Raw genomic sequence first — 17,387 nt, forward strand, 5'->3', positions numbered from 1 at the left:
TACCCTTTCTTCGCTGGTGATACTGTAAATGTCATCAGTTTCATGGCAACCCGGGAATATGGTGACTGAAACCGTGATAGCTCTGACAGTTTGTTGGGGGGTTCTCTAATGGAACGCATGTATTGGCTCAGACATTTATTTAAGACCCAGGTCACCTCTGGGCAATCCTTCCCACCTCGCTGGTAAGTCAGTTAACTTGTTTCAAACGACTGCGTTTTGTGGTGATTGCATCACTGAGCAGAGGCCCCAGAGGAATGCAATCCGGGAAAACACCAAGGGCTCTCCACAGCGGGCGGGTGGGGCGTGTCGCCGCGGAGCATGCGCAGAGGCGGCGGCGGAAGCGAGCGGTCCTGGGGCGGAAGTGACGCGACGCCGGTTCTCCGCTTCGAGAAGGTGTAGCCGGTCCGCGCTGGGAGGCGGCGGTGGTGGCCGCTGAGCTCCGGAGCGGGGTGTAGCGTGCCGGGCGGAGGCCCTGACGGGTAAGACTGGAGGGCGGGCCGCGAGCCTGGCGGGGGGCCGGGTGCTCGCGCTCCGTTTCGGCCCTGGAACTTGGGCCTGGCGAGTGTTGGGAACCGTCTCCGTGGTGACGAAGCTCTCCTTCCCAAGGACAAGCTTCTCCCGGGCTGCGATTGTGACGTGTGCCGGGCTTGGGGTGGTCGTGAGTGGGAAGCGCGGCGGGAGCGGTCGTGCTAGGCCGCGGCTGGCCGGGGCCTCCGTCGGCCAGGAGACTGGTAGAGTGGCGAGAGCGCTAGGCCGCGGCGAGACGGGGAGGACCCAGCCCTGGGACAAGTCGGACTGTTTTGGTTTGAGTAGCCTCTGGAGGAAGAGGCGGGGACTCCGTGCGCCGCCTGGCCTTGCGGTTTACCTGTTTTGGCCGGATCTCCGGCGTCTCCTGGGCTGAGGGATTAGTTAATTCTCGTTGTTTGGGAAGCAGGCCCCTCCCGCCCCTCGCCTCCCGCCCCCGTTCCCGGAGAAGGCTCTGGGAAATGTTGGGGAGGTTCGCTTCGCTCTTTGGCCTTTTGGACTTTCTTTCACGCCCCGCCTCCCTCGCCCCACCCCCTGCCGACGTTCTGAGGTGTTTGGACCGGTGCGACGGTGCAAGACGTATTGCGACTTGCGCTCAGCGCCCTGAAACTGTGCTGTTAGAACTTAGCTGGGGCGGACGCTTGTATTTCTCTATTGAGAACTGTGAAGTACAATTTGCTCCTGAAAGTTTGGTTAGAAAGCGTTGTGGCATTTGACTGTGAAAGGCTTTTGGCTTTACAGTTAGGCTAACCGCTTCCTAGCTGTGGTTAACTTTGGTGATCAGTACGCGAACAAATACTAATTAAAGTGTTATTGTTCAACCCAAAACATTTGAAAGAAATTATTTGAATAACATTAGTTGAAATGGGCTGATTAAGTGGGCTTGCCATCTTTAAGGAGCTTTAAGTTACTCTCCTTAAGGAGGAGAGTGGAGGAGAGGCCGAGGCTGAGCGCTCTCCTGCGCTCTCTTTTCAGGGGATAATTGCATCTCTGTATGTTCCTCCGGAATGTTAGGAATACAGGCAAATAGCACCACCCAGGATTTCACTTAGATTTCTGCAAGAATATATTTGACTATGCTAGAAATGACTGGATAACCTCATCCCCTTTATTAAATTTAAAATAAAATTGTATGTATACTTGTTTTCAGGTTATTAGTTAGCTGCATGCCGTTTGCTTTAAGCACCTCAGCCATGTATGTCAAATTTAACCAATGAATATCTTTTCTAGGACAATTGGCATTATTAGTTGCAACCTTTAAAGGATGCTGTTTTTTTTAAAAAAATTTTTTAGACTTACTTTATGTGCATGAGTATTTTGGCCGCATTTATGTATGTGTACCATGTGTATGCCTGGTTGCACATAAGTTAGAAGAAGGTATCAGATCCTCTGGATCAAGAGTGATTGTTGTGAGCCACCATGTAGACACTGGGAACTCACCCTGGGTCCTTTGCAAGAGGAACAAGTGCTCTTAACTCCTGAGTCATCTCTCCAGCCCCTAGTTTTATTATACATTGACTGATTGTTTTTTTGTTTTGTTTTTGTTTTTGTTTTTGTTTTTGTTTTTTGAGACAGGGTGTCTCTGTATAACTTTGGCTGTCCTAGACTTGCTTTGCAGACCATGCTAGCCTTGAACTAACAGCAATCTGCATGCCTCTGTCTTTCCCAAGTGCTGGGATTATGGGCTTGGGCACCGAGACCGGCTTGGCTGCTAAGTTTTTATGCATGCTCCTAACTATACGTGTATATTTCTTTGGAAGAACTACCTTACCTGTAAGGTTTATTTTTACTTATTTATTGTCAGGGTCTCACTATGTATCCTTGGCTAATCTGGAACTCTCCATGTAATTCAGATTGGCCTTGAACTCAGAGATCTGCCTGCTTCTACCTACCTTCTGAGTGCTGGTAAAATTTATTGTAGTATTTTCTTTTGGAATGGTTGTTGGAATGTAAACTTGGGTTTTATGCACGTGTGGCTCTAAAGTTTACACATTTCCTCTCCCCTAATACTTAAGGGGCAAGAGCATAGTATCTTAGAAATGAATTTGTAAAAAAATACAAAAAGTAAGTTAAGTCAAACCTGATGTTTTGTCACCTGGAATTCTAGCACTTGGGAGGCTGAGGCAGGAGGAGTGTCATGAGCTTGAAGCCAGCCTGAACTACAGCACATGGAGCCTTTCTCAAAAGAAAACAATAACTGGGTGGCAGCTGGACAGAATATAGGGATACTCAGCTGCTAAGGCTCCTGGAGATAGAGATGTCTTCAGGGTGCAAATTAACAAGTCTTGTTTCTGCCTCCTAGAAAGTTGGCTGATATTATCTTTCTGAGAATATGGTATTCTACAAACTATGCAGAGCCGAACAGTGAGTAAGGGAACTTACTGAATACCAGGCTATTTTTACTCCTCTTCAGATGTTTCAGTCTTTTAGGATTTAAGTTTGAAGAAATTAATACATACATTCCTACACGTACACACACACACACACACACACACACACACACACACACACACAATTTATTTATTTGTTTGTTTGTTTGAGGCAGGGTCTTGCTTTGTAGCCTTGGCTGGTCTGGAACTTACTGCGTAGGTGAGGCCACTTTAAACTCATAGAGGTTGTCTGCCTGTTTCCCAAGTGCTAGAAATAGGTTCCTGTTTTTCTAACTGAAGATTTTTAAAAACATTGGCCGTCAACCACTATCTTAATTATAGTACTTTGGAAGGGTATAATGTTTTCTATTGAAGTAAGTTAGACACTTTTTTCTTTTTCTTTTTTTACTGGCTTCCTTTTATTGACTCTATTCTTGAAATTTCTGACTGTATGCAAAAGGAACCCTGAGCAGTGAAATTAAGATTTTTGCTATTATTTTATTGCTCCCTCCCTTCCTCCTTCCCAACACATTTTGTTTTTTCTTCTGGAGTTTTTAAAGCAAATGCTATAAATCAAGCCTTTTCACCTATAGTTAGTAGCTAAGTAATGAAGACTTAAAACATATAATGTAATATATTACACAGAGCTTTTATGAAGCTTAATTTTAGGATTGGTGAAATAGCTAAAATTTAAAAAGTCAAATTTAATTTCCTATGGAGCCACTGGAACAATTACTACTACAGAAAGCTGCTTTGTTTGGGGCTAGTAAAAGCCCAAGAGTGGCAAATAAAGATGACATTGAAATGCTTTTTCTGTCCTAATTTTAGCTGTTTGCTTAGGTGAATGTCTACTATTCTTACTTATCTTGCCTTTAGAGAATAGCAAATTGTAGAAACAATAAAATTGGGTGTTAGTGCAAAGATTTCAGAGCAGTGGTTCTCAACCTTCTTAATGTTGCTACCCTTTAATACAGTTCCTCCTGTTGGAGTGACCCTTAATATTAAAATTATTATCATTGCTACTTCATAACAGTAATTTTGCTCCTGTTATGAATAGTAATGTAAATATCTATATTTTCGAATGATCTTAGGCAACCCTCATGAAAGGGTTGTTAGGGACCCACAGGATGAGAACTTCTGTCATAGAATGTACTTTACAGCCTGACACACCTAAAGGAATTGTGTTGGTATTAGAACTTTGGGACCGTAACAGGAAGTTCACTGTAGCATTTCAGACATTGGTTCCTAGACACATATGTTAGGCCTTTCAATTAGTAACTGAGAATTTTTTATTTATCACTTCCCAACTTAACTGTACTTGATTCTGTAGAGACAAGGAAGCAGAGTCTGGCATGGTAAATACAGTGCCTACTGTATTTCTCTTTCCAGCTAATCTGGGTTGTTCTTTCTGGATGCCAGTGGAGTTACACTTCCCAGGCATTACCACATGGTAGTGCAGTGACTTTGCACATGGCTTCTGTGCATGTGCATTCTGGGCATGTGCATTCTGGACATTCAGCATTCTCAGTGAATTCTAGTGTTTTTAGTAGCTTTCCTGTCATTTCAGTGTGTTTCTTACCTGTGGGAAGAGTGAAGTAGAGTTACTGTGTAGGAGTGAGAATTTTTTTTTTTTTTCAAATTTAAAATTGATGATTCAGGTTTTGTCCATATCTGTTAACTTTTTTAAATTAGAAGCTATATTTTCATAAAGGTAAAAAAAAAACAAAAACAAAAACAACAAACCCAAGCCAAAATAATAATAGACTATCTTTTGTAAAATACTTCTATAGTTTTAATAGCATTGATTACATTTTTCTGTGCTCCTGAGGATAAAACAGGGGGCTTCAGTACAACTGGCTACATTTCCAGATCTTTGTGTTTGTGTGGAAGCCAGAGTTTGACGTTAAGTGTTTTCCTCTGTGGCTGTCTATCATATTTATTTGTTTTGAAGATAGTCTCTCATCGAGCCTGGATTTTGCTGGTTCAGTGAGTCCCTGGAATCTGCTTTTCTTTGTGCCCAAAGCTCTGGGGCCTGCAGGTATATGCCTGGGGTCCAGACTCAGGTCCTAATGCCTACAAAACAGATAGTTTACCCACCAAGGCATCCCTCTAGTCCCTTGTTTTTTGGGGGTCAGGGAAGGGGGTATCAGGCGAGGCTGGCCTTAAGATCTCTGTGTAGCTGAGTGATGACCTTGAACTCTTGATTCTGCTTCCCAGTGCCAGGGTTACAGTTGTGGGCCACCATGCCTGCCTTGACCACAGATTCTTACTTTTTTGATGTGAACATCATGAATATGTGTGTGTGTTTATTAAAAACTTATTTAAAATGAAGTTTTATATCAATATGGTCATTTAAAACAAACATTAACATTTATAAATACTTGTAGAAGTTTAAATAATACATTGAGTTGGTATATTTTCCCAGAAGTGATTTCATTTTCCTTTTTTTTTTTTAATAGTACCTATTATTAGAGAGAGGCCATCAGGTTTATATTGGCAGAGCCTACTATTGGTTTCTTTGATTATTGTCAGGAAAGATGGCTTGGTTTTCCAAGGAGAGCTGCATTGCATTGAGTTGAATTTTGTTTCAAGACAGATTTTACTATCTTTTACCTTTTAAACTCACTTGTAGCTTCCTGATTCATACTAGCTTTAGTTCCTCAGTTTATATTTTTGTATTTGGTCATATTTTAAAGGAACATATCTCATGTTCAAGGCATATACATATTGAAAATTAGAATCGAAAAAGTTAGGTTTGTGTGTGGGCTTCATATATGAGAGCCAAGTACTTGACTCTCTGAGTTGTATCCCCATCCCCAAAGGTTATATGGGTTTTGAAAGTGCAAGTTTATAGTTGACAGTGCTTAACCTATGTGAATTACTCATTTCAGATTCACAATGACATCCTTTCAAGAAGTTCCATTACAGACTTCCAACTTTGCCCATGTCATCTTTCAAAATGTGGCTAAAAGTTACCTCCCTAATGCACACTTGGAGTGTCACTACACCTTAACTCCATATATCCATCCACATTCCAAAGATTGGGTTGGTATATTCAAGGTAAGAAAACCTTCTGTGAGTATTTCTTCCATGTAGATTCATTTTATCTTCTTAGAAATTATATTTGTTTATTTTGTGGTATTCATGCTTGTGTGTGCGTGATCACATTCCACAGTTTGTGTCTAGTCAGGACAACTTGAAGGAGTTGGTTTAGTTGTATCCTTCTGTCATATGGGTTTCAGGGATTGAACTCCAGTCATCAAGCTTGGGGGTAGGCACCTTTACTCGAGGGGCCATCTCAGGTGCCTTAAGCTCATACTAGCCATGTCTTAACAAACGCTGCATTAAGGTTCAGTGTTGTAAATATCACTATGTGATAATATAGCACCATGCAGTCACTTAAACACTGGGAACTTAATCTCACAGTTCTTCTCTGTGATCCAAAGGTCCAACTTGGATAAGGTATTTGTAAAAACTTTTTAGGATCGTTTTGTGTATGTGCATGCACCTGTGTTGTCTGTTCTAGGGACTGAACCTAAGGCTTCATGCTGTACAAGTGAGCTGCATTTGCAGCTCAGAATCCTTTTTAAAAAATATTCCAAAGTTTCTCCCATTTTACCCTGAGGGGAAAAAAAATAACTGATTTTTTTTAGATTTTCAAATTGTATACTCTCTCCTAGTAATTTGTGATTTATTAGTCATCTGTAGCCATGTATTGCTTCTTTTGTTATATAACTTAAATATTGCTCATCTTGTATTTGTACTGCTTTTAGGTGACTATTCTATTTTGGTTGAGAGAACAGTAAATTCTTTGTTGGCTGGTTCATGTAGTCACCAATCATTTTTTCGTAATATCAACTTGAAAATTATGATTTAATGGTTACAACTTTGGTATTTATCATGCAGGAGATTTTCTACATTTTTCTGGCTATTCAGAATATAGTACAGAACAAACATTGTCATTTGATCATGTAGTTCATAGCTAGGCAAACATAGTTTTAAAATTTCAAAAGGTTTGAAAAAAATTTTTAGCTCTTTTCTGTTTATTGCATGAAAGAACTATACTAGTCCAGGTTAAAAGTGGACCCTGAGTGGTTATATTACACAAACTTGATGTTTTTAAACATCAGGTAGGAGACTGAAGGGAAAGTCCACTTACTGCAAGACTTCAGAGAGCCACAAGCACTGAAAACCCACGAGCCTTCATCTGGTCGTCCTTAGCAGTCCAGTCTCTATCAGGAACTGGCTTATGTTCGTTCTTGCACTGGTCATCCTGTAGCTGAATTACTTCTCCATGTTCTGGATGCTCAATTATAGTACCATTGCAGGCAAACTTCCTAAAGGCCTTCACTAGTTTCTTTTTGTTGTAATCATCAGTGATTCCTTAGATGGTAGTAAGAGTCTTTCTGCTGTTTTCTTTGTTGAATTTTTATACGGATATAATCATCTGTGCCTGAAGAAAGCAGGTCATCACCCTTACTTGCATCAGCAAAAGGGGTTAAAAGTAGAATATTTATGTTGTAGCTAACATCTTTGTTTTTTTGTTTGTTTGTTTTGTTTTGAGAGCCTTACTGCTAGTGTAGGCTGACTTAGAACTCTGACCCAGACCTCACTGTGTAGCCCAAGCCCAGGCTTGTCTTGAATTTGTGAAGGCTTTTGTAAAACTGAAAGAAGTTAAGCCAAAGAGTGTCAGTTGAAAGTTCTGTTAGCTAGCTCTTGTCCCAAATTTGGGGTGCTTGCTTGAGCATGCAAACCCTGCCCACAGGCCCTGTCCACAAAATGCCAAGGCTCAGAGTTACAGTTTGGGAGCTCAGCTTCCAAAGGCTCCCAGAATTTAGGCTTCTATGAAGACCCCACAGTGAAGGCCTCTGCCAATTTGAGGAATCTTGTGCTGTTTTCACAAATAAACCTGTTCTTCAGAGGTAACCAAGTTAACTGCTGTGGAAAAAAGCTCTCAAACTGCTTGAGTCTTTGTTTCATGCTTTTGTTATGTCTCATAACCTTTTGTTGGAAGAAGTGATTTAAGCCACCCATTATGGTGTGATGGAGGTTTCCTCTGGATTCTAATACTTTTAAAAGTTAATTACACTTGATTCACTTTGTATCCTGGCTGTAGCCCCCATGGATTCTAGTGTTTTGACTGACAAAGCTGCAGCTATTTTTACAGGAGGTCCTTTGTCTGACAGGTTAGTTTCCCCTTACTCCTTAGACCTTTGGCAGCTTGATGATTGTCTTGGTGTCTCTTTGGGCTTATCCGAGTTAGGGTGCTTAAGGTTGTTTTGTTTTGTTTGTAGAGACAGGATTTTACTATGTAGTCCAGGCTTCCCTCAAGCTCATTGTATACCAGGCTACCCCACTCTCCCAAATTCTGGGACTCTAGGCATAGGCATAGACCATCATGTTTAGCTATTTTGAGTTTCTTTACTTTGTTCATTTCCTTTTTCATACCCAGTAAATTTCAGCTACTAGTTGTAAATATATGCTCTAAGGCTCTGATTATTTCTAGAACTTTTCAATGAATATATTTTTCTTGTTTTTTTTTTTTCCCCTCCTCTTCCTCCTCGTGAGTAATGGGATTAAAGTTGTGTACCACTACTCTGTTAATGCTGTTTTTATTGATAGGTTCCCTTATGCTCACCCCCTTGCCCCCGTACCCTTTTATAGTCCCCTGACCCAGTTATGGTATTAACATTTAAAATTACATTTAGTTAATTAATATTATGTGTACATGTGTGCTGTGTGTGTGTGTGAGAGAGAGAGACTCTGTCTAGGTCAAGAGGACAGTTTTCAGGATTCAGTTCTATGTTTCTACCATGTAGTTCCCAGTGATTAAATCAGAAGGCCTCAGACTTGCTGTGTAGTTGATGTCTGGCTGAGTTTGCAGTCTTTCTCCTGCTATTTACGCAGTTGTGGAACCTTGTGAAATTTTCGATTCAGTCATTGTATTCTTTGTCTCCAGAGTCCTGTGACTCTGTTTTGTTGTTGTTCTGCTTCATTGTTTTGTATAGTTGATTATCTGAGTACATTGAACTTTATTAAAATGATCATTTTGGATTCTTGGTAAGATAATTCACTGGTCTCTGCTTCTTGAGGTTATTTTCTTTTAATTTAATGACGTTTCTTAAGATTTATTTTCTTCTTTAGATCCTCCATTCTTCAGAAGAACTTTCTCATTTTGTGAATTCCATAAAGTAGTTTCCTCTTTGAGCCACTTCAGACTTGATCTGAATAGGAAAGACTTTCAGCATATACCCTGCCCAAAGGTTCTTGGGGTTCCCTTTCCCAGTCAGGAGTTTGTATTCTTTCTCCCTCTTGTGTCTGTCTATGGTACTGCATGTTCTCTGTTGAAACTCGCTGTTGAATAGTCAGGCCTTTTTCCGCAGTGCCTAGGCACCCAAAGCACCTGGTTTTGTTGGTGCCAAGTTTTAGGTGAGGCAGAAACCTGCTCTGTATATCAGAAAGCTTGTATGTTAGATACATGCCCTTCTCTGCCTTGATTGAATCCCCCAAGAGTGAAGCTGCAGTTGGAATCTGTTTCCTGAGCCTGTTGAGAAAGGACTGTTGTGGTGTTAAAAAACAATTCCTCTTTTGTTTTTCAGTGGAGCTCTTTTTGAATTTTAGCTCGCCTGGAGTACTTGCTTTTGTAATGGGCTTTTGGAATTCTCTCAAGGAATTTTCTGGATTATGTACTGTTAAATCCATGGCTGCTGGGGCAGAGTGTAGGCTGTTCAGTCTCCTAGCTTCTTGATCTTACTTTCACTTTCACTTACTTGGTAAAAGCTTCTTTTTCATACATTTTGTACTTTTCTCAGTGTAGACAACAGAGGAGCCTTTTTTTTTTTTCTTTTCTTTTTTTCTGTCTTTTATCAACTATACTTCTTTTGGGAACTAAATACTCACGGTGCCAGTGTGAGAAGGAAAGAGCTGGAATTTCAGACAGTGTGAAGTGTCTTCTGTTCTGCCAGAAAAGGAGTGAGGAGAACGACAGTGGTTATGAGCGTTGCACTTTTAGCTCAAATTCTGCTTGCTCTCACTAATGGCATATGGACAGCTTCAATATTGTTTTGTCTGTAAGCTGAGGTTAGTCAAAGTTGTAGGACATGGGGCTGGTGAAGATAGCTCAGAAAGTAACACAAAGGCAGGCAGCCAGAGTTCAGTCCCTGGAAGGAAGAGTGCTGACACCCGAAAGATGTCTGTGTGTGTGCAAAAGTGAATGTACACTCACACAAAAGAATCAGAAAAGTCAGAACATATAATCTAAGGCTGTGATGGACATATACTTTTATTGTAATGTTGCTAGCAGTGTACTTGCTTTAAATTTACCTCTAGTATTCAGTATTTAACAAAGTCTAATCTGGTTAGAAAAGTAGTTTGGAATCTGTAAGTTGAAAATTTTACATATACATATTTTCATTATTGTATCTTGTGTGTATTACTGTGTTATGTATGGGCATTTCTCACGTGAGTATTCAGTATGCATCTTCCCTTGCATACCACCAGCTGAAAATATGTTAGTGGGTAAGGTGTAAGTAATCTCTTAGAATGTAAATCTCTTAGAAGGTGTATTTCCCCCCACTGAAGATACACAAATGACTTTAAGACAGAACTTGCCGGAGATAAGAGATTAGCGATTTAAATTACAGGAGAGTGCCTATATAAAACAAGGCAAGACAAACCACCCCTTCCCCCCAAAACAAACAAACAAACAAACAACTAGACCCTAAATATGAGGTATAAAACAATAAGTTATTAAAAATACACAATGTGGAAGTTGGGAAGGTGGCTTAATCAGTAAATTGCCATAAGGACCTGAATTCGGATCCCTAGCACCCATGTTATAAAGCTGAGTCTACATGTTTGTCATCCTGACAGAGACAGGCAGAGACAGAAGGATCTCTAGGGTTTGCTGACCAGCAGTCCAGCCAATTCAGTGACCTTCACTGAAGGATCATTGAGAGACCCTGTCTCATAAAACCAGGTGGAACACATTGAGAAAGACACTCAGCCTTGACCTCTGCCATCTCTGAATAATCATGCACCTGTGTGCACACAGATATACAGTGTGTAGTGACACAGTTGTTTTAAATAAAACAGAAAACTTTGTATATGATCATGTGTGTTTATAGATTGTCTTGGAGAAATTAGGTAAGGTAGCACTTTGCATTTGGATATATAGTTGAAGCTTCATTCAGTTTATTTAAAGTGCTGCAGTTTTAGGCCACATCTTAACCATAATGACATACCTGATAACAACTCAAGATTTGTAAATATGAAATGCCTATTTTAACTTTAGGATGTAATAAAAATGTTATATTTCGCTAATATTAAGGTATTTACTTACATTTCTTCTAAAACTTTACTCCTTTAGGTTGGATGGAGTACTTCTCGGGATTACTACACATTTTTGTGGTCTCCTATGCCTGAACATTATGTGGAAGGATCAACAGTCAACTGTGTACTGGCATTTCAAGGTAATAACTGAAAACTGAAGGGCTTGGTCAAGCTTAGCAGCCTCTGTTGTAGTTATCTGTTTCAAGCATATATAAATGAGTCTTGAGTAAAAGTCAGATGAATGTCAATACCAAATGTTGGGCACATGATATTTTCATAGCTACTCAGAACACTTTTCTTTTTAAGAAGGAAACTTGGAGTTTCTTTTTTTATTTTTTTTTTTAAACTTGGAGTTTCTTAAGAAAAAGTTTTGATACAGATTTAAGTGTAAGCATTAAGAAGGGAAGGGAGACAAGGGGACAGAAGTACATATCCACACACAAAAATTGAGGATTGATTGATGTCTAGGAAAAAAATATTGACCAGAGATGAAGTTGAAGTTATACTCATCCATTTGTATTTTCAAAAGACTCTTTCATTTATGCTGGTTTTTGGTTTGCCACTTGAGAAGGACATAAACTTAGGGTGCCCTTGTTTCAGGGATGTTACCTTCCTCTTTCTGGTTCCTTTGGAATTAACTGTTCATAGAAAACTATCCATGGTTTTAGCAAGTCCACTGTTGTGTTTACTAGCAGTACTTTAGGAGAAGGACTATGATTTTATTTTATGCACTAGGAAACAGCTACCAAGAGATTTTCATCATGGGTTCTTAGGCCAATGTTTATCTCTAGATAAGAGTAAAAAGTTTTATTGTGTTATTATTGTACTCTAGGGTAAGTGTAGATAGTGAATATGTACTATGTGTATAGAATAAAAGGATAGTGTCTTTTCTGTTGTTGTAATATGACATTGTAACCAAAACAACTTCAAGAAGAAAGATTTTATTGGGATTTACAGTGTCACAGAGAAATACCATGGCCATCATGGTGGGTAGTGTGGCAACAGACAGGCAGGCATGACAGTGCAGTAGTAGCTTGTAGAGACACCGATAAGGCAGAGAGAGCTAACTGGACCTTTTAGACTTTAAAGCATGCCCCCAGTGGCACACCTCCTTCAGTAAGGCCACATCTCCCAATCCTTCCCAAATGGCTCCACCAGCTGAAGACTGAGCATGCAAATACATGAGCCTATGGACGCCATGTTCCTAGACACTATAGACACATATGTATACACATATATGCAAACAAGGGGAGAGAGAGAGAATAGGAATGGATATGAATATCAGGATCTTGCTGTAGCCAGGACTAGCCATGGATTTGTAACCCTGCTCAGCCTCCTGAGTGCTGCTGGGATTTATAGGAATGTACCACCATGCTTGCCTAAGCTGGAACCCAGATAAAAATGCCACTGCAGGTGCATGCATCCCAAAACTTTTCAAGTTTGATGGGATGTGGATACAGGAGAATTTGTCAGAAGCTTGAGACTTGTCTCTAAAAAGCAAGTGGAAGAAGAGAACCAACTCAAAACATACATACATAAGTAGTTTTTTTTTTTTTTTTTCTCCACAAAGGATCATGTTTGTCGTATAAATAGGCAAGGCTTTGGGAGTGTAAGCTACTGGTGGTGTGTTTAGCGTGCACAAAGTTCTGGGTTCAATGCTCTGCACCTGCCATCAGCCAGAAACATAAGTTAATGTCTGCATTGTGTTTTTTAAATTTTTAGCTGATCAAATCTAAGCATGTGTTGGAGTTTATAACATTACAGTTTTTTTCTTAAAAGGTGTGGATTTATTTTTGTTTGTCTTTATTATGAAAGTTTTTTTTTTTTAATAAGTCAACTTACTGCATTTATTTTAGTGACTAATGCATTTATTAGTGACTTAGCAAGAATGCAAAATCATCCAGTTTGTCTATATCTGAAGACACTTTCCTGGGTGTTAAGCACAGAAGCAGTAGAGAAATTTGACAAATTCAGTAGTGTTTTTAGTTTGAATTTTATTTATGTCTGTGTTACTAATCACTGATGTTACATTACAGATTGGCTGATTTTTTTTATTGTTTTATTTTCTAGACAAATGCTCTTAAATTGTAGCACTGAATGATTACATTTAGTTGAAATAGTTATAAGCCATATTATTTTAGATAATTTTTTTAAATCATCATACCCTTAATGTCTATATTGTAGAGTTTTTTAAAGATTTTTTTTAATCATTTAAGAGTGTGTGTGTGTGTGTGTGTGTGTGTGTGTGTGTGTGTGTGTGTTTGGGGGGTGACATGTGGAGGTTGGAGAATAACTTACAGAATTGATTTGCTCCTAATAGGTGGGTATTGGGTATTGATTTCAGGTTACCAGGTTTGGTTGTCAGGCTTGGTGGATAGTACCTTTACGAACAGTACCACAAATAGTTTCTGGTTTGTCTTGTCGTTCTGTCTGTCTCTAAGGAGAAAAGCCACCCTATTTTTTAAAAGGTTCAAATCAGGTGAATGAAGTAGGTATTATAATAATGAATCTAAAAATTTAGGACATGAAAAATTAGTAGGTATAGGTTTTAGATTCTGGGGTACTTATTTTTGTATATACTCAGATCCTCCTTTCTTCTCTCTCATTCTCTCTTCTTCTTCTTCTTCTTCTTTTTTTTTTTTTTTTTTTTTTCTGAGACAGGGTTTCTCTGTTTAATGGCTCTGGCTGTCCTGTGCTTACTTTGTAAAACCAGACTGGTCTTGAACTCACTGAGATCTGACTGCTTCTGCCTCCCCAGTGCTGGGATCAAAGTCATGCCTGGCTTATGTTTTTTCTTTTCATAAGTTTCTTTGATTCTAGGATTCAATCATATACGTACTATATTCACTTACATATGCATTCCCCCCACCTCCGGGTGTTGTAGGTCTGTACCTGTCCTCAGTGTTTTGGAGGTCTAAGGTACAAAGCCTATAAAACTGAGCATGGTGGCACATGCATGTATTTTCTAGCTATGTGGTAGGCCAGTGCAGAGGGATTAAAGTATAAGACTGTCTCAACATTAACTTCTTTTTGAAGGGCTCAGATATAAAGCTCTGTGGTAAATCACTTGCTTAGCTCGAGTGAAGCCCTGAGTTCAATTTCCAGTACCATTGCCTCTCTACCGTTAAAGGCATGTGCATTGTGAGTTGTAATATAGAGCAGAGAATTGAAGGTTTTTAAGTAAAAAAAAAAAATTCTGTGTGGATATTTGAGGATTAACTTAAACTAGGACAATCCAGCAAAATTAAAAAGGGAGGGTGACATTGAAAATGAAACCAAATTTTGAACATAGTATTTTTCATATTGTAGCTAATGTTATAAATATATTATCTGTAGAGTCTAAGGAACTTAGATAGCTTCATTCATATGCTAAATAGAGCTCAGTAGTTCCAAAATCTTACTAATTTTTCTTGTGCTGCATCAATGGGCTTCATCTTTTTTTTTTTTTTTTTTTTTTTTTTTTTTGCTTTTACACAGTTCACATATGTAACATATTCCTGTAGTTACTATTTCTTTTTTTACATGAAGTGAATGTCAAATTGGAGGAGGCATTTCTTTAATTTGGTATTTCCCAGTCCCTATCCCTGTCCTTACATTTTTATTGGGTCTTCCCATCCATCCTCTTTCTCATTGTGGAGTACGAACTTATTTCTCCATGAGTTGATTTTGCCATATTTAAGCTGCCGGGGGAGAGACTGGAGAGATGGCTTAGTGGTTAAGAACACTTGCTGCTCTCACAGAGGACCCAGGGTTCATCCAGTATTCTTGTGGCAACTCGTAACCACCATGTAACTCCAGCCTCGGTTGATGTAATTCCTCCTAATGACCTCTGCAGGCATCACAAATTCAGGTGGTACATAGACATAGAAACAAAACCACTACATGTAAATAAAAAAATTAATTAAAAAAAAATAAGGGGGAATGGTTGTGTACATTTATGTATAAGAGGTAAAACTTTGGGGTATGTTTGAGAAGAGAGTATAGCGTGGACTGATAAATTTGTGAACAGTAGGAAAGACTTATTCTAGATGTGTTCAGAATAATATATGGAAGGTGAAAAGTATTGTTAAATAAATTAGCATTTTATAATAGCAACTTTAATCACTTTTATTACCCACTTGTAGGATATTACCTTCCAAACGATGACGGAGAATTTTATCAGTTCTGTTACGTCACTCATAAGGGTGAAATTCGTGGAGCAAGTACTCCTTTCCAGTTTCGAGCTGCTTCTCCGGTTGAAGAACTGCTCACTATGGAAGATGAAGGAAATTCTGATATGTTGGTGGTGACCACAAAAACTGGCCTTCTTGAGGTGAGCATCTACAGTGAGGCGTAGAGATCGCCTTGACTGGCATTGTGAGAATTTTTGGGTTATGCCAAGAGCAGCTACCAGAACAAAATGTTTTAAAACTAAAATTACAAGTGAATGTATCTGTAAAGGCCGGAAATCAATGTTGATTGCTTCCTCAGTCACTTTCAATCTTACTTTTTCAGAGAGGATTTCTCATTGAACCTGTAGTTTGCCACTTGGCCTAGATTAGCTGGTGAGACTAGTCTTTGATCTTAGTTATTTAGTGGTTCTCTTGTGGTAGGCATTGTCACATGAGTGCCAGGAAGATGCTTGATTCAGGGCCTAAAAGTGTCCTATGCACAGTTACCTCCAGTGGAAGCACTCAGATCTGGGCTAGTCTTCTGTTCCTCACCCCGAGCTTTTCTTTTTTCAGGTGACCAAATTCATTTGATTGATGAATTGTGCAGATTTAGGGTAAAGCTGGCTGGGAAAGTGCAATGAAGCAGTGCATCCAAATATAATTCAGTTTTTGAAACTGAGGATTGTGGGTTCATTGGTCTGATGATGGCATATGTTTTAGTTTTTTAGTAATTATGAAATGAGAAAAACTTGTTTTAAGATCACATTTTCTAGTTTATATCTGAAAGCTAGATTACTGTTTGAAATGATGTGATTAAATTGTACTTAGTTATTATAAAAGTAGCATTTGGATTGGTTCACTTTAATTTTTTTGTTATTTACATCTTTGTTTCAAATATTGGAAGTGATTGTTTTTTCTTTATAGACTCGTGGAGCTTTAAAAGCAGATGTTTTATGTTTTTGATTTTTCTTTGTCTACCTTTCAGAACTGAGACTAGGAAAGGAAAGAATGTGAGGTTGCCATGTCTTCTGCTGCCAGGCTGTCCTAAGACAGTCTATGCAGGAGTGAGAAAGAACATGAATTTTCTTTCTTTTCCCAGAAATTCCTTTCTTATCTTAAATAAGAAATGTAGCTTTTATAGGGTGGCTGAAACATTTTGTAGTGACAACTGCCTCTGATCAGGGTTTTTAGCCTGGTATTTGAATGTTACTCAGAGATACTGAAATAAGCCCTGCTCCTGGGAATGGAGTAAGCATTGACGTGTGTTTTTTGAGTACTTGTCAGACCACCCTTATCTTAAGTGTCCTGCACATGATTGACATTTTGCTACCCACATCTCTGGAGACTTTTGTCTAATTGGGACACAGCCCAGGTTACTTGCACTTTTTCTTGTCTCTACAAATGTGTACTATAAAGAAAAACTTAATTGCTGTCTCTTGGGAAATTTTTTGAGATAAAAATGGTTTTGTTTTCTGACAAGTTCTCTTAGAATTCTACATTCATTGATGTCTTTAATCACAGTAAAAGCGATTAATGAGAAATAGTCTAAGAACCTGTGAGCCTGGAGTAGATAATAGAATAAAAAAATAAAAAGGCATTTTAGGGATAATAAGGGATGTTTGACCAAAGGCTATCTGTTGAATGATAACAATTATTCTGACTCTTAGTTAAGATCACAAGAGTGGTTTAAAAGGAGGCTGCACTTACTTACTTACTTACTTACTTACTTACTTACTTACTGTGCTTGCTCTGAGGCACTTAGGGTTAGTGTCCATAATTTTATTTTGAATGGTTTAGCAAAATAAAGCAAAATAAACTGATAAATATAATATAAGCCAGATGTGGTGGTACACATCTGTAATCCCTGCATTTGGGAAGCAAAAGCAGGAGGCAGAATTTCAGGCCTGCATGGGCTATGATACAGGACCCTGTTTTGTTCCCCACCCCCAAAAGAATAAAATGGGAAATGAATTTGACAGCACATTGATGATTAGTGAATTGAGTATATTTG

General features: G+C 39.1%; 1 protein-coding gene across 2 annotated transcripts in view; it reads left to right on the plus strand.

Annotated features, from left to right (window-relative positions):
* Window positions 1–340: 340 nt before the first annotated feature.
* The window catches only part of Tax1bp1 (Tax1 binding protein 1), a 51,164-nt gene continuing 34,117 nt past the window's right edge, over window positions 341–17,387 (plus strand). The window contains exons 1-4 of one of the 2 annotated variants that reach the window (XM_055611794.1): window positions 341–479; window positions 5,786–5,954; window positions 11,263–11,365; window positions 15,350–15,537. In XM_055611794.1, the coding sequence (XP_055467769.1) occupies window positions 5,793–5,954; window positions 11,263–11,365; window positions 15,350–15,537 (453 nt within the window). In that variant the 5' untranslated portion in view covers window positions 341–479; window positions 5,786–5,792. The remainder of the gene's footprint in view (window positions 480–5,785; window positions 5,955–11,262; window positions 11,366–15,349; window positions 15,538–17,387) is intronic. The other variant, XM_055611793.1, reaches the window with a different exon arrangement.

This window comes from Psammomys obesus, unplaced genomic scaffold, assembly GCF_907164565.1.
Source record: "Psammomys obesus unplaced genomic scaffold, mPsaObe1.curated_primary_1811, whole genome shotgun sequence".
Taxonomy (NCBI): Eukaryota; Metazoa; Chordata; class Mammalia; order Rodentia; family Muridae; genus Psammomys; species Psammomys obesus.